The 26,485-nt window shown below is 49.1% G+C and overlaps 1 protein-coding gene across 1 annotated transcript in view; it reads right to left on the reverse strand.

Moving 5' to 3' along the window:
• LOC144175686 (uncharacterized) overlaps nt 1-15,852 on the reverse strand; it is a 38,689-nt gene extending 22,837 nt beyond the window's left edge. The window contains exon 1 of the mRNA XM_077704727.1: nt 14,452-15,852. Within this exon, the coding sequence (XP_077560853.1) occupies nt 14,452-15,433 (982 nt within the window). The 5' untranslated portion in view covers nt 15,434-15,852. The remainder of the gene's footprint in view (nt 1-14,451) is intronic.
• Nucleotides 15,853-26,485: the final 10,633 nt, after the last annotated feature.

Here is a 26,485-nt window from a genome sequence, read left to right on the forward strand (position 1 = left end):
TAGAAATACCCACAAAGCACATAATCCTAACATTCAGCAGTTCAAAACTTCCTGATCACATCAATGCTGGTTTCATTAGGTGTGGTGTACGTCCGTACATACCTAACCCGCGCCGCTGCTACAAGTGCCAGCGGTTCGGGCACGCTACGACTTCTTGCCGCGGCAAACAGACCTGCGCAAAATGCGCCGCACACGACCACCCCACTGAAAAATGTGATTCCACCACCTTCACCTGCGCAAACTGTCAGGGGCCGCACGCGGCATACTCCCGTAGCTGTGAGAAGTTTCACCAAGAAAAAAAGATCATCCACGTGAAAGTAACTGAGAACATCTCCTTCCCCGAGGCGCGAAAGAGGTTCGCCTCTTTCCCCTTGGGGAGGTACGCCGACGCAGCTCGCCGGGGGGCGGAGCGGCGTCTTGTTTCGGCGGGGACCCAGTACCACGAGTCGGACTTGGTCCCACCTCCGCCCCCCCCTGGGTTGCCTCTGGCGACCCAACCTGCCATCGCACCGCCTGCTAAGTCAGCAGCGGCTGTGGTGGCATCCACGTCCGTTGGGGATGCTGCTGCACCCTCTGTTTCCTCCTCTCCACCGGCCCGAAGCACATGCGAGGGCCCGGAGGAGATGGAGCTGGAGGAAACCGCAGCAGTTCCCACCTCCGCCGCACCGCCTGTGCCACCTGGGGCGCTCCTGACGCCCTCGGCGGTCGCGGCCAAAACGAAGGGCACCGCAAAGGGTGCCAGGTCCGGGGGGTCCGGTACGCCGGGTACCCCTTCCAAATCAGATGATGACTTGGATGTGGGACCCTTCCTGTCTGCTTCGCAGCGGAAGGAACGGGTCCCTCCATCTAAACCTCCAGAGGAGGTAAAGAAACCCCGTCCAAGAGTCCAAGCCCCGAAAGACCCTACATAAATAGTCACACTCCAGTAGCTCTAATACATAATAATGGGAAGAGAAAATATCGTTCAATGGAACTGCAGAGGCCTTCTAAATAATCTTGACGACGTCTATGAGATTCTGCATGCTAATCAGCCAAGTGTAATGTGTGTTCAGGAAACGCACCTGAATTCCAAGAACACAAATTTCTTGAATAGTTACCTGGTATACAGAAAGGACAGGGTTGGCTGCACACACTCTTCTGGCGGTGTGGCCATAATCGCCTGCAAATCCTTAGCATGCCACCCTGTCACCTTGAACACTATCCTTGAGGCTGTGGCAATTCGAACGATAATATTTAATAGGTTGATAACAATATGCTCCATATACATTCCTCCTGATGTTTCACTTTTAAACTCTGACTTCGAGGCGCTGGTTGACCAGCTGCCCGAACCATACATCCTGACAGGCGACCTTAATGCTCACAACACTCTTTGGGGCTCTTCTCGCACGGATGCCCGAGGTTGCCTTATAGAGAAATTCCTAACATCTTCAGGAGCATGCCTTTTCAACAGTAAACAGCCTACATACCATAACATAGGACACAACACATACTCATGTCTTGACTTGGCGATTGGCTCCGCAGTTCTCTTTCCTCTCCTCGAGTGGGGTGTGGGCACTGACCCATACGGTAGTGACCACTTCCCCACCTCACTCACATACATAGGTAAAGGCCCATGCAGTCCATCTTCCCATAATAGGTTCAATGAAGCACGAGCTAACTGGAATACATTTACGGAGACATCCAAACTACACCACACATCCATAGGACACCTACACGTTGAAGAAGCTACCCAACTCCTCACGGCGCACATCCTCGACGCCGCCGAAAAGTCCATTCCCCACGCCTCTGGTGCCCCGCGCAACCAGCGGAGGCCGTGGTGGAATGAGGACTGTAGGCGGGCGCGGGAGGCCCAGAACAAGGCGTGGGGTATCCTGCGTCGTTACCCCACGTCGAGTAACCTCCTCTTGTTCAAACGGGCCAAGGCGTTCGGAAAACGTGTGCGCCGTGAGGCAAAACGCGATAGTTGGCGTACATTCATAACATCAATTAACTCCTACACAGACACACGGAAAGTATGGACCCGAATACGCAAACTGAAGGGACATCAAACACACAGCCTGCCTCTGGTCAGTACAACAGGGGACACACTCGAAGACCAGGCTGACACACTCGCACAACACTTCCAACACGTTTCGAGTTCAGCACACTACACAAACACTTTCATGAAACACAAACTCGTGGCCGAAAAGAAGCCTTTACGTGACAATGACACGTCAGCCACTTCTTATAACTCGGAGTTCACAATTCATGAGCTGAGGGGTGCTCTGAGCACGTGTAAACCCTCAGCTCCAGGCCCAGACAACATTACATATACAATGATACAGAACTTACACACAGACACTCTTGTAACACTTCTTCACCTTTTCAACAAGATATGGCTTTCGGGGCACATTCCAAAGTCTTGGAGGGATGCCATAGTTGTAGCATTCTTGAAAGAAGGGAAGGACCCTTCTTCTCCCGCTAGCTATCGACCCATTGCCCTCACCAGCTGCCTGTGCAAGCTTCTCGAGAAGATGATAAACCGGAGGCTCGTGTACTTTTTGGAGTATAACGGCCTTCTCGAGAGCTGCCAGGCAGGCTTCAGGGCGGGGCGATCCACGAATGATCAACTTGTGGCACTAGAGTCGTATATTAAGGATGCCTTCGTGCATAAACAGTTCTGTTTAACTGTGTTTTTCGACCTAGAAAAGGCCTATGACACCGCTTGGCGTTATGGGATCCTTACTGACCTGAAGTCATTCGGTGTTTCTGGTAGTATGTTTAACACCCTTGCTAGCTATTTGTCGGAGAGAACCTTTCGCGTCAGAGTTGGTTCTGCACTGTCAAAGGTACACGTGCAAGAAAATGGCGTGCCGCAAGGCGGAGTTCTAAGCTGCACTCTCTTCATAGTAAAAATGAACTCCCTTGGGAAGGCACTGCCGCCTACAATTTCTTACTCCATGTATGTAGATGACGTGCAGATATCTTTTAAATCATGTAATATGTCCATCTGCGAACGTCAAGTCCAGCTCGGCGTCAAGAAGCTTGCCGGCTGGGCAGACAAGAATGGTTTTAAATTGAATCCTGTAAAAAGCTCCTGCGTTGTGTTCTCTAGGAAGCGCGGGGTCCATATAGACCCAGACATTACTCTTAACAGCGTGTCGATTCCTGTGCACAAGGAACACAAGTTTTTAGGCATTTTATTCGACGAAAAGCTTACATTCATCCCGCATATCAAACAGCTCAAATGCAAATGCTTAAAAACAATGAATATTCTTAAGGTCCTCTCACATCAATCTTATGGGGCCGACAAACAACTCCTGCTGCGCCTTTACACGGCCTTGGTGGGGTCTCGGCTCGACTATGGCAGTGTCGTGTATGGGTCTGCTACAAAAACAGCACTGAAAATGCTCGACCCAGTGCTGCATCTTGGCCTTCGCCTCTCATGTGGCGCATTCCGCACTAGCCCTGTTGAAAGTCTTTATGTCGAGTGCGACAAATGGTGCCTAGGGCATCAGCGGGAGTATGTTGACCTGTTGTATGCATCCAAGATCGTGTCTCTGACTAACCATCCTTTTAATCCCACCATGAACGATATCTCAAATTTACAACTCTTTTTAAACAGGCCATCGATTCCCTTACCGTTCTCTCTCAGAGTTAGGGAGGAGGCTTCTGCACTCAATGTCCCCCTTTCTGACACGCACAAGACACCCATTCATAATTTCATCGCACCATGGCATCTTCGTTCTGTATCATGCGACTTGTCATTCACTCTTGTAGAAAAAAATAGGGTACCCAGGAATGCAATTCTGCAGCACTTCCTGTTCCTGCAGGACAAGTACAGGTGTGCAGAATTCTATAGCGACGCGTCGAAAACTGGTTCTACAGTATCTTGTGCAGCGCACGGACCAAATTTTAGAGTCAGCAAAACAATGAATTTTCATAACAGTATTTACACGGCAGAAGCATATGGCATTTTACTCGTTTCAAACCACATCATCAGACACAAAATTCCCAAGTCCATTGTGTACACAGACTCTCAAAGCGTTGTACGGGCACTGTCATTAGGAAGGTCATCTAAAAACTATGTTATAAATGCTCTTTTCAAGGTACTAATGTCTGCATATGCCTCAAATCTTGAAATAACTATATGCTGGGTACCAGGGCATTGTGGAATCCCTGGTAATGAGGCCGCCGACCAAATGGCTGGTGATGCTGCTCTCATGACTACGGTTGACATTACAACAGTACCTTACACCGACCTAAAGACACACATCAGACGACAGCTTCGTAACACATGGCAATCACACTGGAGTCAACAAACAGACAACAAACTACACGTAATAAAACCACAACTGGGACGCTACATAACTGACTCACACAACAGATACACTGAAGTCGCCCTGGCTAGGCTGCGGATAGGCCACACACATGCGACGCACTCCCACCTGCTCACTGGAACTTCGGGACCCACGTGTAGCAGGTGTGGAAAGGGCCTATCCGTAGTCCACATACTAATCACATGCAAGGCACTTGACACAACACGACACAAACATTTCCCTGAATTATACAGACGACACATCCCTTTGCACCCATCACATTTTTTAGCCGACGAACCCATGTTTTCTAGTCAGCGTGTTTTTAAGTTTTTAGCTGAGGTGAACTTTCTGCAGCTCTTGTCATATCACGTATAATCACCCTGGCCCTATACACCAGCCATCTCCATTGTCTATTGTTTAGCATCACTTTTACTTTTAGTCAAATGTTTTAGTATGTACGGTCTCATCACAATTCAGTAACTTCTTCTTTGGCGCTCTTTGCCCGTAGTCGGCCTTGCGCCAATAAAACCCAACCATCATCATCATCATCGAATTATGTTTTCTGTTCCCATTATTTATTTTTAAGAATGACTGGAGTGTGTGTGTGTGTGTTCATGTGTCGTCTTTCGGGGCTGTTACTCTTGGATTGGGCTTTTTGGGCGGCCTATCTGTAGGCTTGGCCGTCGGAGGCCGCTCCTTGCGCTGCGTTGCAGGCAGGAACGGCGCGACGTCCATATCGTCGTCGGATGTCCGAGGGGTGCCCGTCGAACCGGGTCCCCCGGACTTGGCCCCACTTCGGGAGCCCTTCGTTTGAGCCGCCACCACCGCCACCGTCGTGGGCGCCAGAGGTGGCGCGGGCGGTGCGGTGACAGTGAAAGCCGGTGCGGGGCCCGTGGTGTCCATCACCTCGGTACCCTCCAACGCACTGGAGGGCGGGGAGACAGAGGCGGGAGCGGCACCGGTCCCAACAGAAGTGGTTTGCACCACAACCGCTGCTGCCTCAGCAAGCGGCGTGGTGCCGGGTTGGGCTGCGTGAGGCAGCCCAGCGGGGGGCGGGGGCGGGACCAGGTCAGACTCGCTGAACTGGGTCCCTGTGGAAACCAGACGTCGCTCCGCCCCCCGGCGAGCTGCGTCGGCGTACCTCCCCAGGGGGAAAGAGGCGAACCTCTTCCGCGCCTCTGGGAAGGTGATGTTCTCAGTTACCTTGATGTTGATTATCTTTTTTTCAGTTTGAAATTTTTCGCACTTGCGGGAGTAGGCTGCATGCGCCCCCCCGCAGTTAACACAAGAGAGGGTGTCGGATGGACAGTTGTCAGTCGGATGATCGTGCGCCGCGCATTTTGCACACGTCGTTCGGCCACGGCAAGAGTTTGTACCATGCCCGAACCGCTGGCACTTAAAACAGCGCCGCGGATTCGGGATGTACGGACGGATGGAGCAACGGATAAAACCTGCATGTATGTGTTGTGGAAGAACTGCGCGGTCAAAAGTGAGGACAATGTGCTTGGTGGGAATCTCCTTGTCGTCTCTGCGAATAGTGATGCGTCTCACGGCAGTGACGCCCTGATCCTTCAAGCCGGCAAGGAGATCCGCATCCGTTTCATTCAAGAGATCTGTCTCGGATATCACACCCTGCGAGCTGTTGAGGCTCCGATGGGGTGTGACCCTGATGTCTAGATCAGCCAGTCTAGTCTGAGCTAGAAGCTTCGTGGAGTGCTGCTTGTCATTTACCTCGATTAGTAGTTCACCAGACCTTTGTTTTTTGCACTTATATGATTTTCCTACTATGGCTTCAAGATATTTTGCAATCAAGAAGACTGACTGAGATGCTAGAGGGTGGGTTGGATTGAGCGATTCCATCACAAGAAATCGAGAGAAATTATCCGGTTCTGGAAATGTCAAAGATGGCAATGAAGGAAAAGATACTTCGGTGCGGCCCCTTTTCAGGGACCGATCACGTTTGGGGGGGGGGGGTTTGTAAGTACCATAGGGCATACTATAAAAGCAGGGAGACTGGGGTACTTTCTTCTTTGACCTTACCCTGGTAGCCAAAGAGGTCCCGGAGCTCCCTGCCTGGTGAACAGACAGGGAGCCCATCCGCCGGAGCTTGACCTGGGCTCCGACGGCCACCGTTCGTGGTTTCTAACCCTCCACCTATAAACACATCGCCACGGTTGGATCCAGCTTATGTTTGGGGGCTCGGGGTCCGCGGTATCGCCAGTACCGTCACCAAGATTGCTCAAGGTGCCCCGTGCGGGGAAAGAGGCGAACCTCTTCCGCGCCTCTGGGAAAGTGATGTTTTCAGTGACCGTGATGTTAATGATTTTCTTTTCTAATTGAAACTTTTCGCATTTTCTGGAGTAGGCCGCATGTGGACCCTGGCAGTTTACACAAAGAAGTTGTTGCACGTTGCAGTTTTCGGCCGGGTGATCGTGCTGGGCGCATTTTGCGCAGGTAAGTCGGCCGCGACAGGTGTTTGTGCCGTGCCCGAACCGTTGGCACTTGAAGCAGCGCCGTGGGTTCGGGATGTAAGGCCGGACTGAACAACGGATGTAACCTGCGTTGATGAATTCAGGAAGGGTCGCCTTGTCGAAGGTTAGGATGAGGTGCTTTGTCGGTATTTGTTTATCGTCTCTACGGATGGTTATGCGCCTGACCGCTGTTACGCCCTGACTACGAAGGCCCTCCAGCAGGTCAGCTTCAGATTCATTGATTAGGTCATATTCGGAAATCACGCCCTGGGAGCTGTTTAGGCTGCGGTGGGGCGTGACTCGGATGGCCAGATCGGCGATGCGGGTTTGTGCAAGTAGTTTATCAGCCTGATCCTGGCTACTGACTTCAACAAGGATTTCACCGGTTCTTTGTTTTTTGGCTTTATATGATTCGCCGATGACACCTTCAATGATGATAGTTGGGTTTTATTGGCGCAAGGCCGACTATGGGCAAAGAGCGCCAAAGAAGAAGTTACTGAATTATGATGAGACCATAAGTACTAAAACATGTGACTAAAAGTAAAGGTGATGCAAAACAAAAGACAATGGAGATGGCTGGTGTATAGGGCCAGGGTGATTACACATGATATGACAAGAGCTGCAGAAAGTTTACCTCAGCTAAAAACTTAAAAACACGTTGACTAGAAAACATTGGTTCGTCGGCTAAAAAGTATGATGGGTGCAAAGGAATGTGTCGTCTGTATAATTCAGGGAAATGTTTGTGTCGTGTTGTGTCAAGTGCCTTGCATGTGATTAGTATGTGGACTACGGATAGGCCCTTTCCACACCTGCTACACGTGGGTCCCGAAGTTCCAGTGAGCAGGTGGGAGTGCGTAGCATGTGTGTGGCCTATCCGCAGCCTAGCCAGGGCGACTTCAGTGTATCTGTTGTGTGAGTCAGTTATGTAGCGTCCAAGTTGTGGTTTTATTACGTGTAGTTTGTTGTCTGTTTGTTGACTCCAGTGTAATTGCCATGTGTTACGAAGCTGTCGTCTGATGTGTGTCTTTAGGTCGGTGTAAGGTACTGTTGTAACGTCAACTGTAGTCATGAGAGCAGCATCACCAGCCATTTGGTCGGCGGCCTCATTGCCAGGGATTCCACAATGCCCTGGTACCCAGCATATAGTTATTTCAAGATTTGAGGCATATGCAGACATTAGTACCTTGAAAAGAGCATTTATGACATAGTTTTTAGATGACTTTCCGGATGACAGTGCCTGTACAACGCTTAGAGAATCTGTGTAGATGATGGACTTTGGAATTTTATGTTCGAGGATGTGGTTTGAAACGAGTAAAATGCCATAGGCTTCTGCCGTGTAAATACTGCTATGAAAATTCATTGTTTTAGTTACGGTAAAATTTGGTCCGTGCGCTGCACAAGATACAGTAAAACCAGTTTTCGACGCGTCGCTATAGAATTCTGCGCACCTGTACTTGTCCTGCAGGAACAGGAAGTGCTGCAGAATTGCACTTCTGGGTGCCCTATTTTTTTCTACTAATGTGAATGATAAGTCGCATGATATAGGATGTAGATGCCATGGTGGAATTAAATTATGGATGGGTGTCTTGTGCGTGTCTGAAAGAGGGACCGTGAGTGCAGAAGCCTCCTCCCTAACTCTGAGAGAGAAAGGTAACGAAATGGATGGCCTGTTTAAAAAGAGTTGCAAGTTTGATGTATTGTTCATGATAGGATTAAAAGGATGGTTGGTAAGGGATACAATCTTAGATGCATATAGCAGATCAACATACTCCCGCTGATGCCCTAGACACCACTTGTCGCACTCGACATAAAGGCTTTCGACAGGGCTAGTGCGGAAAGCGCCGCATGAGAGGCGAAGGCCAAGATGCAGCACTGGGTCGAGCATTCTCAGTGCGGTCTTTGTCGCCGACCCATACACGACGCTGCCGTAGTCGAGCCGAGACCCCACCAACGCCGTGTACAGGCGCAGCAGGAGTTGTTTGTCGGCCCCATAAGATTGATGTGAGAGAACCTTAAGAATGTTCATTGATTTTAGGCATTTACATTTGAGATGTTTGATATGAGGGATGAATGTAAGTTTTTCATCGAATAAAATGCCTAAAAACTTGTGCTCCTTGTTCACAGGAATAGGCACATTCGCAAGAGTGATGTCTGGGTCCGGGTGGACCCCACGCTTCCTGGAGAATACAACACAAGAGCTCTTTCCGGGATTAATTTTAAAACCATTCTTGTCTGCCCAGCCGGCAAGTTTTTTAACACCAAGCTGGACCTGACGTTCACAGATTGACATATTACAAGATTTAAAAGATATCTGTACGTCGTCTACATACATAGAGTAAGAAATGGTAGGTGGCAATGCCTTCCCAAGAGAGTTCATTTTAATTATAAAAAGAGTACAGCTTAAAACTCCACCTTGGGGCACGCCGTTTTCTTGCACATGAATCCTTGACAGTGCGCTACCAACTCTCACGCGAAACGTTCTGTGGGACAGATAACTAGCCAGAGTGTTGAGCATATGGCCCGAAACACCGAAAGACTTCAGGTCACTGAGGATCCCGTAGCGCCAAGCGGTGTCGTAGGCCTTCTCGAGGTCAAAAAACACAGTCACGACATACTGTTTATGCACGAAGGCATCCTTAATGTAAGATTCAAGAGCTACGAGTTGATCATTCGTGGATCGCCCCGCCCTGAAGCCTGCCTGGCAGCTCTCGAGAAGACCGTTGTACTCAAGGAAGTACACGAGCCTGCGGTTTATCATCTTCTCGAAGAGCTTGCACAGGCAGCTCGTCAAGGCAATAGGACGGTAACTTGAGGGGGACGACGGGTCCTTTCCCTCCTTCAGGAAAGCTACAACTATAGCCTCCTTCCAAGAGTTTGGAATGTGCCCCGAAAGCCAAATCTTGTTATAGAGGTGTAAGAGTGTTAGAAGAGTGTCTGCGTGCAGGTGTTGTATCATTGTATATGTAAAGTTGTCTGGGCCTGGAGCTGAGGGTTTACACGTGCTCAGAGCAGCCCTCAGCTCATGTAGTGAAAACAGAGAGTTGTAAGAAGTCTGTGATTTGTTGTTGTCGTGTAGGGACTTCTTTTCACAAGAGGCTTTATGTTTCAGGAAAGTGTTCGTGTAGTGTGCTGAACTGGACACGTGCTGGAAGTGTTGTGCGAGTGTGTCAGCCTGGTCTTCCAGAGTGTCCCCTGTTGTGCTAACCAGGGGCAGGCTGTGTGTCTGTTGTCCTTTTAGCTTGCGTATACGTGTCCATACTTTCCGTGTGTCTGTGTAGGAGTTAATTGATGTTATGAATGTACGCCAACTATCGCGTTTTGCCTCACGGCGCACACGTTTTCCGAACGCCTTGGCCCGTTTGAACAAGAGGAGGTTACTCGACGTGGGGTACCGACGAAGGATACCCCACGCCTTGTTCTGGGCCTCTCGTGCCCGCCTACAGTTCTCATTCCACCACGGCCTCCGCTGGTTGCGCGGGGCACCAGAGGTGTGGGGAATGGACCTTTCGGCGGCGTCGAGGATGTGCGCCGTGAGCAGTTGTTGTTGTGTTGTGTTGTGTTTTATGGCGCATAAGCAACTAAGGCTATCATGCGCCAAACAAAAGGTTTTGTGTTTTTTGTGGATAATAACCGATTGCTTTATCTTGTTATAGCTTGTTTAGAAGTGTAGCTTCTTTTAAAAAACTAAAGACAGAGGGAAGTTTGACAACAGCATTCTCTCCTAGAAGTAGGCTGGGGTGAAATGGAATTTGCTCGCTGTAGAACAGCCTAAAATGTTTTTTCCTCAAGGCCTCGAATTTCGTACATGAGAATAAGATGTGATTTACTGTAAGTTCCTGGTCACAATCTTCACATCTCGGTTTGTCTTGTTTCATAAGAAGAAAGTTATGTGTAAGATGTGTGTGTCCAATGCGGAGACGGCATAAAATCACTTCTTTGAGGCGTTCTTCATGTCTGCTTGATTCCCACTCTTCTATCGTGGGTTTAACCAGGTGGAGTTTGTTGTCGATTTCTTTATCCCATGAGGACTGCCAAGTTTCCCTCAATTTGCTCTGTATAAATTTCATGCAGTCGCTGTGAGGAATCTGTACTGTCTCTATTGTTCCATTACCCGCCTGTGCGGCACATACGTCGGCTCTCTCATTTCCTTTGATTCCCACATGGCTAGGGACCCAGCACAACTTAATTTCCTGTGCTTGTGTTGTGATTGTTACCAAATTGTGTATTATTTCTCCTACTAGAGGTTGAGCTGCATTTTTGTATTGCACTGCTGTGACTGCGCTGAGAGAGTCTGTATATATAATACTGCGTTTAATTTTATTCCTCATTATCCTTTCTACCGCCACAGCAATGGCATAACATTCAGCTGTGTAAACCGAAGCGCACTGGGGTAGCCTGATCACCTTTTCCCATTTCCCTTGCACTACTGCACTCCCAACATAGTATGATGTTTTGGAACCGTCTGTGTAAAATGAGGTGTAGTCTTTGTATTTTTCGTTTAGTGCCAAAAATTCCTGCAAAATATGTTCTTGCGGTGTCTGCTTTTTTTGAAGGCGTGTTAGTGTGAAGTCACATGTTGTAGGAAAACTATACCAAGGGGGTAGTTCGTTCTGTCTATGGGAAATTTGAGGTAATGTGTGCAGCGTAGTGAATTCTTGGCATCTCTCTTCAAACCGAAGAAGCAATGGTCTGATAGCTTGGGGTTTATTATTGAACAGTGTTCTAGATGGGCATTTTGTAACTATGGGGTAACACAGATGTTTCGGCAGTGAACGGATCTTTAGTACGTATGAGCATGTGAGCATTGTTCTTCTATATGTGAGTGGTGGTTCATTTGTTTCTACGTAGAGGCTGTTTATTGGGGATGTCCTATACGCCCCAGACGAGAGACGTAAACCTAAATTGTGAACGGGATCCAATCGTTTCAAGTAGGACTGTCTCGCGGAGCCATAAACAATGCTACCATTGTCTAGGCAGGAGCGAACAACGGAGCGATAAACTTGTAGAAGGCATGATCTGTCGGAACCCCAGTGTTTCCGTGACAGAACCTTAAGTATATTTACAGCTCGCGAAGCTTTCTTTTTAAGCATATTGATGTGGGGCAGGAAAGTGAGTTTTTTGTCGAACATTATGCCTAGAAATTTGTGTTCGTTTTGTATGGGTAAGTCGGTTTCCTTGAGGTGTAGGGTCGGATTGGTCTGTAAGCCTCTTTTGAGAGAGAAGAGAATAGCCACTGTTTTGCGTGCTGAAAACTGGAAACCATTTCTGTCTGCCCATGTTGTCAGTTTGTTTATAGTCAACTGTACTTGTCTCTCGCATGTTGCTACATTGGAAGATGTACAAGCAATTTGAAGATCATCAACATAGACAGAGTACATAATCGACTTTGGAATTATTTTGCATATGGAGTTCATTTTTACAACGAACAGTGTTGTGCTTAGAATACACCCTTGAGGGACCCCGTTCTCCTGTACAAATGTTCTCGAGAGGGTTGAGCCCAGGCGTACTTGAAATGAACGGTTTGCCATGAAGTCATTCAGGCAATTCAACATTCTTCCACGGATGCCTAACTCTACTAAATCCCGCATTATTCCAAACCTCCACGTAGTGTCATAAGCCTTCTCCAGATCAAAAAAGACAGCAAGACAGTGTTGTTTGTGTATGAATGCTTCTCGTACGGTATTTTCGAGGCGGACAAGATGATCAGTTGTTGAGCACGCCTTTTTAAACCCGCACTGGTGAATGTCAAGAAGTTCGTTTGATTGTAGTACAAAACTTAGCCTGGTATTCACGACAAGTTCAAACGTTTTGGCTAGACAGCTCGTGAGGGCTACTGGTCTATAACTACTTGGGGAGGTTGGCGGCTTTCCGGGTTTGAGTAAAGCTACAATGAATGCTTTTTTCCAGGCTACCGGCATCCTTCCCGATACCCAAACTTTATTAAAAAACTTCAGAAGTACTTCTACAGAAGGACCCGAAAGATGTGCGAGCATTTCATAATGTATATCATCTGGGCCGGGTGCAGTCTGCTTACCGGCCGATAGAGCTCTCTTCAATTCTTGGAGCGTTATTAAACTATTATAAGGTTCGTTTATACCACCGTGTGTTGGAAGTTTTTGTTTCTCTACAGTGTGTTTGTATTTTAAAAATGCTTCTGCATAATGCACAGAACTGGAGACGCTGGAGAAATGTTCACCCAGTATATCCGCCTGCTCTTCTAGGCTACTTTGTACACCAGGTGCTGTTAGAAGAGGAACTGTAAAAGGGGAGTACGTGCCATTGAGTTTCCGAACTTGCTCCCACATTTTTTTTGATGTGACTGAGCTGTTTATAGACGAGACGTAATTTTTCCATGAATCTTTCTCGGCATTCCGCCGAATGTATCGGGCTTTAGCTCGTTTCCTTTTAAACTCTAATAAATTTTCTTGCGTTGGATATCTTCGCAAGACTCCCCATGCTTTGTTTTGCTGCTTTTTGGCTTCCTTACACTCTTGTGTCCACCATACTTTGTTGTTTTGTCTCACCATTCCCGAGGACTGTGGAATAGCTAAGCGTGCAGCCTTAAGAATGCAAGATGTAAACCTTTCATTCAATTCGTCGATGCTCAGTGTGTCCGAAAAAACTTGGTCTAAAGTAGCTTCGGAAGTAAAAAGACCCCAGTCGGCAAACTGAAGTTTCCACCTGCGTGGTTTTGTCGGGATAATGGTTGGTGATGATGATGTTACGCTAATGATTACAGGTAGATGATCGCTCCCGTATGGGTTATCAATGACATCCCACTTAATATCGCTAAAAACACTCGGTGAACTAAAGGATAAATCTATGCAGCTCATTTTCCCTGAGCTTGGAGAGCAGTATGTAGGTTTTCCGGTGTTTAAAAGACAAACATTATTGGATAAAATAAAATCCTCTAAAATCTGCCCCCTTGCGTCAGTTTTTTCGCTCCCCCAAAAAGAAGAGTGGGCATTAAAATCGCCAACTATTAAAAAAGGCTCCTGTAGTTGGTTTACCAAGTCTTCAAAATCTTGCAGTGTTACTGTGAGGTGTGGTTCAATGTACACGCAGCACACTGTAATTGTTTTAAATGCAAGCAGGGTGACCGCCACTGCTTCTAGCCTAGTTTTAAGTTTGTCTTCACGAGTTGCTATGCCATTTCGGACAATTATTGCCACTCCGCCCGAGAGCCTACTCGCCTGCTCTCGGTCGCAGCGAAAGACCTGGTAACCTTTGAGTATATTATGGTGTTTAGGACCTAAGTTTGTTTCCTGAACACAAACGGCTACAGGAGAGTGTGTGGCGAAGATGTCTTTGATGTCATTTAAATTATTTAAAAGTCCTCTGCAATTCCAGTGGACAATGAATGCCATGCTGCTTTTTTTGGTGGGGTGAAAACTAGGTTTTCGGTCCTGTGATTCGGGGCTTGTTTCTCTTTATGTTGTCTAAGGAGTTCCGCCGCCCATCCGACGTAGAGGGCGCAGAACCTCCTTCAGTTGTGTCCATCGTCTCTTCGGAGACGCTGGAGGTTCGTGCAGAACGCACGTGTGTCGAACTGTTTGACCTCACCGTGTGGGGTGAGGCCTTGGAGACTGCCGAACCAGGGGTCCGTGCAGCCCGCTTTGGAGGTGGTGGCGCAGCGCTAGCTGTTTCCACCGGGGGCGCGGGGTGCCTTGCTGGAACCTCACTCTGTGTGGCTTCAGCAAGCGCCGAAGACCGCTGTGATGCTGCGCCCTGTTGCACCACAACGGAGTAGGGTCGCGTATGCGCCGAGGAGAGTCGCCTCCGTGCTTCGCGAAATGTCAGGTTCTCTGTTACTTTGAGTGTTATTATCTCTTTTTCTTTTTTCCATGCAGGGCAAACACGTGAGTACGCTGCGTGGTTGCCCTCACAGTTAACACAAAGATATGTTTGGGCTTGACAGTTTTCAGGAGGGTGTTCATGAGAGGCACATTTCGCACATGTCTGTTGGCCCCGGCAGTTCAATGAGCCGTGGCCATAGCGTTGGCATTTGTAGCATCGCCGTGGGTTGGGGATGTAGGGTCGAAGTTTCATTTTGGTATAGCCCACCTCCACAGATTCTGGGAGGATGCTTGATGCAAAGGTGAGGACGATATGCCTTGTCTGAATTTGTTTGTTTTCTCTTTTGATTTTGATACGGTAGACATTTGTCACATTTTGTTCCTTCAGACCTTCTAGAAGCTCTTCCTCGGACACATACTTTAGGTCGTCATCTGAGATGACTCCGCGGACTGTATTTAGTGATCGGTGCTCACTGACAGTTACAGGAATTTCTCCGAAAGAAGTTAACGCTGAGAGCTTGTCGAGCTGATGTTTGTAAAGTACTTCGAGTAGAAGGTCTCCATTTGCAAGCTTCTTGATCTTATAGCCTTCCCCAATGGTGGCAGTTAGGGTCTTTGCGACTAGAAATGGCGATACAAGTCGGGCAGTCTTCTCTTCGTCACTGCTGTGTATTACGTGGAAGCGTGGAAAGTTGGCAACGTTCTTCGTGAAAAACTGGGCGGTTGCATCGGTGCCTCCTCTTTTACGAGAGGGATCAGATGGGCGAAAAAAGGAAGCCATAAATTGAAAAAACTGTTCGGCCATGGTGCCAGCCACCCACCATGGAGCCCAACAAGGGGACGGGACATGAACTCGTGACCAAGTCATGCCTACGCCAGCTGTACACCGCGACTATAACCAAATATGGCTGAACACAGGGTTGTCCGCCACACAAGGTTAACCCTAGCCGCCAGGAAAAAAGGAAACTGAGAAAGAACGAGACGACAGGAAAGTTGTTAGAGAGAAGATAGGAAAGTGAAAGGTTGAAGGGGAGGACAGGAAAAGGCGACTGCCGATTCCCCCCGGGCGGGTCAGACCGGAGGTGCCGTCTACGAGAAGCGGAGGCCAAAGTGGTGTGTTGCCTTCGCCAAGGGGCCTTAAAGGTCCAAGCACTCGGCGTCGGCTCAACCACCAGGACCCTCTTTTCCCCGGTCACGGCGCTGCCACGTACGGCTAGACGTGGGTGCTCGGGGTCCGTGGTGTCGCACAGTACACGCAAACATCTGCTTTAGCAGATGCCCCCTGCGGGGGTGAGCAGTTGGGTAGCTTCTTCGACGTGTAGGTGTCCTATGGATGTGTGGTGTAGTTTGGATGTCTCTGTAAATGTATTCCAGTTAGCTCTTGCTTCATTAAACCTTTTATGGGAAGATGGACTGCTCGGGCCTGTACCTATATGCGTTAATGAAGTGGGGAAATGGTCACTACCATATGGGTCTGTGCCCACGCCCCATTCGAGACATGGAAAGAGAATTGCAGAACCAATAGCCAAGTCAAGACATGAGTATGTGTTATGTCCTATGTTATGGTATGTAGGCTGTTTATTGTTGAAAAGGCATGCTCCAGAAGATGTAAGGAATTTCTCTATCAGGCGACCTCGGGCATCCGTTCTGGAAGAGCCCCAAAGAGAGTTGTGAGCATTAAGGTCGCCTGTAAGGATGTATGGTTCGGGCAGTTGGTCAACCAGCGCCTCGAATTCAGAGCTCGAGAGTGAGACATCAGGAGGAATGTATATGGAGCATACCGTTATCAACCTATTAAATATTATTGTTCGAATTGCTACAGCCTCAAGGACAGTGTTCAAGGTGACAGGGTGGCATGCTAAGGATTTGCGGGCAATTATGGCCACACCGCCAGAAGAGTGTGTGCAGCCATCCCTGTCTTTCCTGTATACCAGGTAACTATTCAAGAAATTTGTGTGTTTGGAATTAAGATGTGTTTCCTGGACACACATTAAACTTGGCTGATTGGCATGCAGAATCTCATGCACGTCGTCAAGATTATTCAGAAGGCCTCTGCAGTTCCATTGAACAATGTTTTCTCTTCCCATTATGATGTGTTAGAGCTACTGGAGTGTGATTATTTATGTAGGGTCTTTCGGGGCTTGCACTCTTGGAAGGGGTTTTCTGACCTTCTCTACTGACCTGGACGTCGCAGCCCGTTCCTTCCGCTGCGATGAAAGCCGGAAGGGCTCGACGTCCATGTCGTCATCTGATGGCAAGGGGGTGGCCAGCGGACTGGGCCCCCTTGACGTGGTACCCTTTCGGGTGTTCTTTGCCTGCGCTGCCAGTGCCGAAGGGGTGGGGAGCACCACAGGTGGCACAGGCAGTGAGGCGGGGGAGGGGGTCGCTGCGACTGCCTCCGTCTCCATCTCCGTGCCCTTGCGTGTGCTTTGGGCCGGTGGAGAGGAAGCAGTGGATGCAGCGGCATCCCCAACAGACGTTGTTGCCACCACAGCCGCCGCTGGGTGAGCGGGCGGTGCGGAGGTGGGTTGGGCTGCCATAGGCAACCCAGGGGGGGCGGGGGCGGGACCAAGTCCGACTCGCGGTACTGGGTCCCCGCCGAAACCAAACGCCGCTCCGCCCCCCGGCGAGCTGCGTCGGCGTACCTGCCCAGAGGGAAGGAGACGAACCTCTTTCGCGCCTCTGGGAAGGTGATGTTTTCGGTTATCTTAAGGTTAATGATTTTTTTTTTCAAGATGAAACTTTTCACAAGCGCGAGAGTATGCTGCGTGTGGACCCTGGCAATTCGGGCAGGTGAAGTTGGTTGCAGTGCAGTTGTCAGAGAGATGATCATGCTGGGCGCATTTGGCACATGTTGTTCTGCCTCGACAGGAGTTGGTACCATGCCCGAACCTCTGGCACTTGAAACAGCGCCTCGGGTTCGGGATGTACGGCCGGACAGAACAACGGATGAAACCTGCGTTGACATGCTCGGGCAGTGTGCAGCGGTCAAAAGTAAGGATCAGATGTTTGGTGGCTATTTCTTTGTTCTCTCTCCTGATGACGATGCGCCTTACTGCTGTCACGCCTTGTTCTTTTAGGCCTTCGAGCAGATCAGTCTCTGTCTCGGTTAGGAGATCTGCCTCAGAGATCACACCTTGACAACTGTTGAGGCTGCGGTGGGGTGTGACCCTGATCTCCAGATCTGCCATGCGGGTTTGTTTCAGGAGGATTGTAGATTGCTGCTTGGTTTTAACTTCAACTAGCACTTCACCAGTTCTGAGTTTTTTGGCGTCATATGTTTTGCCGATTATACCTTCAAGGTATTTAGAAACAAGAAATACCGATTGAGAGGAAACCGGCTTCGATTTGTCCACAGATTCCATGATCAAAAAACGAGGGTAGTTATCTGGCTTTGGGAGCGAGATAGAAGGCAAAGAAGGAAAAGATACTTCGGTGCGGCCCCTTTTAGGGGGCCGAACACGTCTGGGGGGGGGGGTTTTGATTTATCCATATGGCATAGGAAAAAGCAGGGAGACGGGGGTACTTTCTTCCTTGACCTTACCCTGGTAGTCAAAGAGGTCCCGGAGCTCCCTGCCTGGTGAACAGACAGGGAGCCCATCCGCCGGAGCTTGACCTGGGCTCCGACGGCCACCGTTCGTGGTTTCTAACCCTCCACCTATAAACACATCGCCACGGTTGGATCCAGCTTATGTTTGGGGGCTCGGGGTCCGCGGTATCGCCAGTACCGTCACCAAGATTGCTCAAGGTGCCCCGTGCGGGGGATGACACCTTCAAGAAATTTGGAGACGAGAAATACTGACTTTGAAGCAAGACGGTTCAACTGGTCAACTGATTCTATTACTAAGAAGCGAGAGTAGTTGTTCGGTTTCGGAATACTCAAGTTGGGAAGTGGTGGAAAGGAAACTTCGGTGCGGCCCCTCTTCGGGGGCCGATCACGTTTGGGGGGGGGTTTGGAAAATGCCATATGATACATTGGAAAACAGGGAGACGGGGGTACTTTCTCCTTTGACCTTACCCTGGTAGTCAAAGAGGTCGCAGAGCTCCCTGCCTGGTAGACAGGCAGGGAGCCCATCGGCCGGAGCTTGACCACGGCTCCGACGGCCACCGTTAGAGGTTTCTACCCTTCACCTTAAAAACACATCACCACGGTAGGACACAGCTTATGTTGGGGGGCTCGGGGTCCGCGGTATCGCCAGTACCGTCACCAAGATTACTCAAGGTGCCCCGTGCGGGGGGTTTCGTTCAGGAGATCTGGCTCTGATATCACACCCTGCGAGCTGTTGAGGCTCCGATGGGGTGTTACCCTGATGTCTAGATCAGCCAGTCTAGTCTGAGCTAGAAGCTTTGTGGACTGCTGCTTGTCATTTACCTCGATGAGGAGTTCACCAGTTCTTTGTTTTTTGACCTGATATGATTTTCCTATTATGGCTTCAAGATACTTGGCGATCAAGAAGACTGACTGAGATGCAAGAGGGTGGGTTGGATTCAGGGACTCCATGACAAGAAATCGAGAGTAATGATCTGGTTCAGGAAATGTCAAAGATGGCAATGGGGGAAACGATACTTCGGTGCGGCTCCTTTTAGGGGGCCGATCACGGTTGGGGGGGGGTTTAGACAATACCATAAAGCATAGTATAAAAGCATGGAGACGGGGGTACTTTCTCCTTTGACCTTACCCTGGTAGTCAAAGAGGTCCCGGAGCTCCCTGCCTGGTAGACAGGCAGGGAGCCCATCGGCCGGAGCTTGACCAAGGCTCCGACGGCCACCGTTTACGGCTTCTACCCTTCACCTTTAAACACCTCGCCACGGTTGGACACGGCTTATGTTGGGAGCTCGGGGTCCGCGGTGTCGCTGCTCACCGTCACCATGAATACTCAAGGTGCCCCGTGCGGGGGTGTTGGAGCATGGCGGCTGCGGCGCCGCACCAGTTGCACTTATCCGTGTATATTTCTGGAAAGTTGCGGTGGCAATGGGCGGCGTGTGGGAAGGTGTTCGATTGTACCCTGCGCCAAGCATGATGATGATGGTTGGTGTTTCATGGCGCAAGACCAACGAGGGCAAAGAGCGCCAGAAAAGAAGTTATATAATGAATCGAAGTGATTACGACAAAAAGGTAGGTATAAAAACTCAGCAAGGTATAACTGCACAGCCTCAAAACAGCACGCGAATGCATTGTAGTCGGAGGTAGAGGTGTGCGATTCGGGGGGAAAACCAATGGAGAGTGCGGGTCCCGTTTGCAAGTAAACATCCCCCTCGCGAGGGGCACGATCAAATGCAGAGCATTTCCGCGGTGGGCGCGCCTGCAAGTCGTATGGATTACTTATTGGTTGTTGTTGTAATTGTTGTCTTCCAGCGTAGACATTGTCGATGAAGTCGCTGGTGAAACGTGCCGTGAACCCCCTGCCGCGGCTATGACGCAACGTGGCGCGGCTATGACGCAACACAATCCACTTTAATCCAATCCCAATCCAAACCAATCCAATTCAAGCCAAGCCAAGCCAAGCCAATCCAATCGAATCCAATCCAATGCCCCTCGCGAGAGAGTTATAGCGCCAAAATCGCGCCACCTTACGAACGCTTGATGTTGACGTCACGATCACGCCACAGATGTTAGCGACCGGAGCACGTGCGAACGACATATATGGTTTAAGCGCGTACCGACCACGGCGAGAGAGCGCGATGCGAGCGCCCCCACCTGTTCTTGCGCGCGAACCGACTGTTGATCAGCGCGAACCCAACGCGGCGAGAGAGGGTGTTGCGCACGTCCCCACCTGTTGTGCGCCCGAACAGAACGCGGCGAGAGAGGGCGTTGCGAGCGGAGAGAAGGCGAGGAGGACGCCGGGGAGAGGGCGCACCTGTGGCCGACGGTTGAATGAGTCAAGGATATAAGGCGTGTTCGTAACATTCCATTCTGTGTCGGCTTTGTGGTGCAGTGGGTAGAGTACCATGTACCTTGCGTTCCGCCCGCAGAGTCGTTGGTTCGAAACCTGGCACCGGTAAGTATTATTTTTTTATATAGTGTAGGGGGAGCGATGCGGACTACGGACGCCAACGCGGGTGACATCGTGAGTTACTGAAATGCTCTGCATTTAAAACATGTAAGCCGAACATATAAAATCAATTAAAGGTAATGGTGATGGCTGGTGTATAGGGCCAAATTTGATTATGCGTGATATGAGATAAGGTTTAAAAACTTAACATCTGACAAATATTCAAACACACGTTTCACAGAAACGATGATAGTTGGGTTTTTTATGGCGCAAGGCCGCCTAAGGGCAAAGAGCGCCAGAGGGAAGTTTATTTAATGAAGTGGTTAAAAAAAAAAAAGTCAACCGAACATAATAAAATCAGTTACAGATAATGGTGATGGCTGGTGTATAGGGCCAGATTTCATTATGCGTGATAGGAAATGAGGTTTAAAAACTTAACGTCTGACAAATACTCAAACACACGTTTAACAGAAACAATGGCTTCGTCACCTAGAAACTGCGATGGATGTAGTGGGATATGTTGTCTGTAGAGTTCTCTGAAGTGTTTGTGTCTTGTTGTGTGAAGTGCCTTGCATGTGATTAGTATGTGCACTACGGATAGGGGCTCTCCGCACCTGCTGCACAGAGGTCTTGGAGATGCAGTGAGAAGGTGCGAGTGCGTTGCATGAGTGTGCCCTATCCGCAATCTGGCCAAGGCGACTTCAGAGTATCTATTGCGTGTGTCGGTGGTGTATGGTCCCAATTGAGGTTTTATTACGTGTAACTTGTTGTCTGTTTGTTCACTCCAGTGTGTTTGCCATGTTTTGCGAAGTTGTTGTCTGATGTGTGGTTTCACGTCGGTGTAGGGTACTGTGGTTATGTCTACTGTATTCGAGAGTGTAGCAGCAGCAGCCATTCGGTCCGCTGCTTCGTTCCCGGCAATACCACAGTGGCCAGGGACCCAGCAAAGAACCAGTTCAAATTTGCGTACATACACAGACATAATACCCTTGACAATCAGATTGACAACGTGGTTTTTCGAAGGCACTGTTGACGACAGTGCCCGCACAACACTGAGGGAATCTGTATAGATAATGGATTGTGGGATGTGGTTTTGCAGTATATGATTGACAACAAGAAGTACACCGTAAGCCTCTGCCGTAAAGATACTAGTATGACCATTCAGAGTTCGAGTGACACTAAGGCCGGGCCCATGCGCCGCGCAGGACACAGAGGTGGCAGTTCTAGAAGCGTCCGCATAAAATTCAGAGTACTCATACTTCTGCTGCAAATACAAGAAATGCTGCAGAATTGCACATGTGGGAGCTCGCTTTTTATCTAGATGTGTAAAAGATGTGTCGCATGATACAGGGCGGAGATGCCATGGTGCTATAAAATCCGTCAGAGAACTTTGGATTGTATCTAAAAAGGAGACAGCAAGCTCTGACGCCTCCTCTCTAACTCTGTAAGAGAAGGGCGCAGAGATCGATGGTCGATTTAAAAGGAGTTCAGTCATGGACGTATCATGAAAAACTGATTTAAAAGGATGGTGAGGCATGGATGAAATTTTAAAAGCATAAAGGAGATCTGTGTAAGCTCGCTGACGTTGTAGGTTCCATTTGTTGCACTCCACATAGAGGCTTTCGACCGGGCTAGTGCGGAAGGCGCCACACGCCAGGCGGAGCCCGAGATGGAGCATGATGATGATGGTTTGATTTTATTGGCGCAAGGCCGACATGGGCAAAGAGCGCCAAACACAAAGTGATTTGATGAGGAGAGAACAAGAAATAAAATCAGTTAAAAGCTATGAGCATGGCTGGTGTAAAGGGCCAGGGTGAAGAACAAGAGTGGTTAAAAATAAATAAGGTGGCTGGTGTATAGGACCAGGGGTAAAAGCTATGGGTGGTATGAGATGAGTTGTAAAAAGTGAACTTCTGATAGGAACTGAAAGGTGCGTTGAACAGAAAACATGGCATCGTCTCCTAAGAAGTATGACGGGTGTGTAGTTGAGGGAAGTGTTTGCGTCGTGTAGTGTCGAGTGCCTTACATTGTATGAGAATGTGCATCACGGATAGGGCCTCTCCGCACCTGCTGCAAAGAGGTCTTGGAGATCCAGTGAGCAGGTGCGAGTGCGTTGCATGAGTGTGCCCTATCCGTAATCTAGCCAAGGCGACTTCTGTGTATCTATTGCGTGTATCGGAGGTGTACGGTCCCAAGTGTGGTTTTATTACGTGTAACTTGTTGTCTGTCTGTTCGCTCCAATGTGTTTGCCATGTTTTGCGAAGTTGTTGTTTGATGTGTGGTTTCACGTCGGTGTAGGGTAATGTGGTGATGTCTACTGCATTCGAGAGTGTAGCAGCAGCGGCCATTCGATCCGCGGCTTCGTTCCCGGCTATACCACAGTGGCCAGGGACCCAGCAAAGGACGAGTTCAAATTTGTGGACATACACCGACATAATACCTTTGATGATAAGATTTACGACGTGATTTTTTGAAGACTTTGTAGAAGACAATGCCCGCACAACACTGAGGGAGTCTGTATAGATAATGGATCGTGGGATGTGACTTTGAAGGACATGATTAACAACAAGAAGTACACCATAAGCCTCTGCCGTAAAGATACTGGTATTACTGTTAAGAACTCTAGTGACACTAAGGCCGGGCCCATGCGCAGCGCAGGACACAGAGGTGGAAGACTTAGAGGCATCCGTATAAAATTCAGAATGATACTTCTCCTGCAAATACAAGAAGTGCTGCTGAATTGCACATGTGGGAGCTCGGTTTTTATCTACATGTGTGAAAGATGTGTCGCATGACACAGGGCGGAGATGCCATGGTGCTATGAAATCTGTTACGGAACTTTGGATGGTGTCTAAAAAGGAGACAGCAAGCTCTGACGCTTCCTCTCTAACTCTGTAAGAGAAGGGCGCAGAGAACGATGGTCGGTTTAGGAGTAGTGCAGTCATGGAGGTATCATGAAAAACTGATTTAAAAGGATGGTGAGGCATGGATGAAATTTTAAAAGCATAAAGGAGGTCTGTGTATGCTCGCTGACGTTGTAGGTTCCATTTGTTGCACTCTACATACAGACTTTCGACTGGACTAGTCCGAAAGGCACCGCAGGACAAGCGGAGCCCTAGATGAAGCACAGGGTCCAGCATTCTGAGGGATGTTTTAGTGGCTGACCCATAGACAACGCTACCATAGTCCAGTCGTGAACCTATCAAGCTGGTAAAAACACGTAAAAGAAGTTGTTTGTCAGCACCAAAAGAGATGTGCGACAGAACCTTCAGGATATTCATTGTTTTTAAGCATTTATGTTTTAGTTGTTTTATGTGTGGGATGAATGTGAGCTTTTCGTCAAAGATTATACCTAAAAACTTGTGTTCCTTTTTGACAGGAATAGAGACACCGTGGAGTCGAATGTCTGGATCCGGCCGAATGCCACGCCTCTTGGAAAACAGAACACAAGTGCACTTTCCTGGATTAAATTTAAAACCGTTGCTATCTGCCCAGCCGGCTAGCTTGTTCACACCAAGCTGCACTTGGCGCTCGCAGACAGACAGGTTACAAGATTTAAAGGATAATTGAACGTCGTCTACATAAATGGAGGAGGCAATCGATGGTGGTAGCGCCTTACGAAGAGAATTCATTTTTACAATAAAAAGGGTGCAACTTAAAACTCCACCTTGTGGCACTCCATTTTCCTGCACATGAACCCTAGACAGTGCAGTTCCAACTCGCACACGAAAGGTTCTTTGAGACAAGTAGCTGGCAAGTGTGTTTATCATATTACCTGACATGCCGAAGGACTTGAGGTCGCTTAGGATGCCATACCGCCACGCGGTATCGTACGCTTTTTCCAGATCAAAGAATACCGTCATACAATATTGTTTGTGGAGGAAAGCATCCTTTATATAGGACTCGAGCGCGACGAGTTGGTCGTTCGTGGACCGCCCCGCCCTGAAGCCTGCCTGGCAGCCCTCGAGAAGACCATTGTACTCAAGAAAGTACACGAGTCTCCTATTTATCATCTTCTCGAGGAGCTTGCACAGGCAGCTTGTGAGGGCGATGGGCCGATAGCTAGCAGGAGAGGAAGGGTCCTTTCCTTCCTTCAGGAAAGCCACTACTATGGCCTCCCTCCAAAAGCGAGGAATGTGCCCCGAAAGCCATATGTTGTTGTATAGATGTAGGAGTGTTTCAAGGGTGTCTGGGTGTAGGTGTTGTATCATGGTGTATGTGATTTTGTCTGCACCTGGAGCTGAAGGCTTACATGTGCTCAGAGCAACCTTCAGCTCATGAATAGAAAAAGGAGAATTGTAAGAAGTGTGCGACTTGTTGTTATCACGCAGGGACTTCTTTTCTACAGATGTCTTGTGTTTCATGAAAGTGTTTGTGTATTGTGCTGAACTGGACACGTGTTCGAAGTGTTGTGCAAGTGTGTTAGCCTGGTCTTCCAGTGTGTCCCCTGTTGTACTAACCAGGGGCAGGCTGTGTGTCTGTTGTCCTTTTAGTTTTCGTATTCGTGTCCAGACTTTGTGTGTGTCAGTGTATGAGTTGATGGAAGTGAGGAAGTTGCGCCAACTCTCCCTTTTTGCCTCACGACGCACTCGCTTCCCCAAAGCCTTTGCCCGTTTAAAAGAAATTAGGTTATCTGACGTGGGGTACCGGCGAAGGACACCCCACGCCTTGTTCTGGGCCTCTCGCGCCCGCCTCCAGTCCTCGTTCCACCAGGGCCTCCTTGGGTTGCGGGACGCACTGGAGGCCTGGGGCATGGACTTTTCGGCGGCGTCAACTATGTGCGCCGTGACGAGTTGGGCTGCTTCCTCCACGTGTAGGTGTTTTATGGTTGTGTGGTGTAGTTTAGATGTTTCTGTGAATGTACTCCAGTTTGCTTTTGATTCATTAAACCTGTTATGGGCAGATGGACTGCATGGGCCTTTACCTCTGTATGTTAGGGATGTGGGGAAGTGGTCACTACCATATGGGTCCGTGCCCACGCCCCACTCAAGACATGGAAAGAGAATTGCAGAACCAATAGCCAAGTCGAGATGTGAGTACGTATTATGTCCTAAGTTATGGTAGGTAGGCTGTTTTTTTGTTGAAAAGGCATGCTCCTGAAGATGTAAGAAATTTCTCTATCAGGCGACCTCGGGCATCCGTTCTGGAGGAGCCCCAAAGAGAGTTGTGCGCATTAAGGTCGCCTGTTAGGATGAATGGTTCGGGCAGCTGGTCGACCAGCGCCTCGAAATCAGAGCTCGACAGTGCATCATCAGGAGGAATGTAAATGGAGCACACCGTTACCAACCTATTAAATATTATTGTTCGAATTGCTACAGCCTCGAGGACAGTGTTGAGTGACATGGTGGCAGATTAAGGATTTCCGGGCGACAATTGCCACACCTCCTGAAGAGTGTGTGCAGCCAACCCTGTCCTTTCTGAATACCATGTACCTATTTAAGAAATTTGTCTGTTTGGAATTGAGGTGAGTCTCTTGGAGACACATGAGACTTGGCTGATTGGCATGCAGGATATCATACACATCATCAAGATTTTTAAGGAGGCCTCTGCAGTTCCATTGAATGATGTTTTCTGTTCCCATTATTTAGGTTTAAGAATGAATGGAGTGTGTGTATGTGTTCATGTGTCGTCTTTCAGGGCTGTTACTCTGGGGTTAGGCTTTTTACGCCTGTCTGTAGGCTTGGAAGTCGGTGGCCGCTCCTTGCGCTGCGTTGCAGGCAGGAACGGCCCGACATCCATCTCGTCGTCGGATGTCCGAGGGGTGCCCGACGGACCGGGCCCCCCGGACTTGGCCCCCCCTCGGGAGCCCTTCGTTTGAGCCGCCACCGCCGAGGGCGTCCGGGGCACCAGAGGTGGCACGGGCGGTGCGGTGACGGTGGGAGCCGGTGCGGGGCCCGTGGTGTCCATCACCTCGGTACCCTCCAACG

This window comes from Haemaphysalis longicornis, unplaced genomic scaffold (genome assembly GCF_048455015.1).
Source record: "Haemaphysalis longicornis isolate Haplotype H1 unplaced genomic scaffold, Haemaphysalis longicornis Haplotype H1 scaffold_3, whole genome shotgun sequence".
NCBI classification, from domain to species: Eukaryota; Metazoa; Arthropoda; class Arachnida; order Ixodida; family Ixodidae; genus Haemaphysalis; species Haemaphysalis longicornis.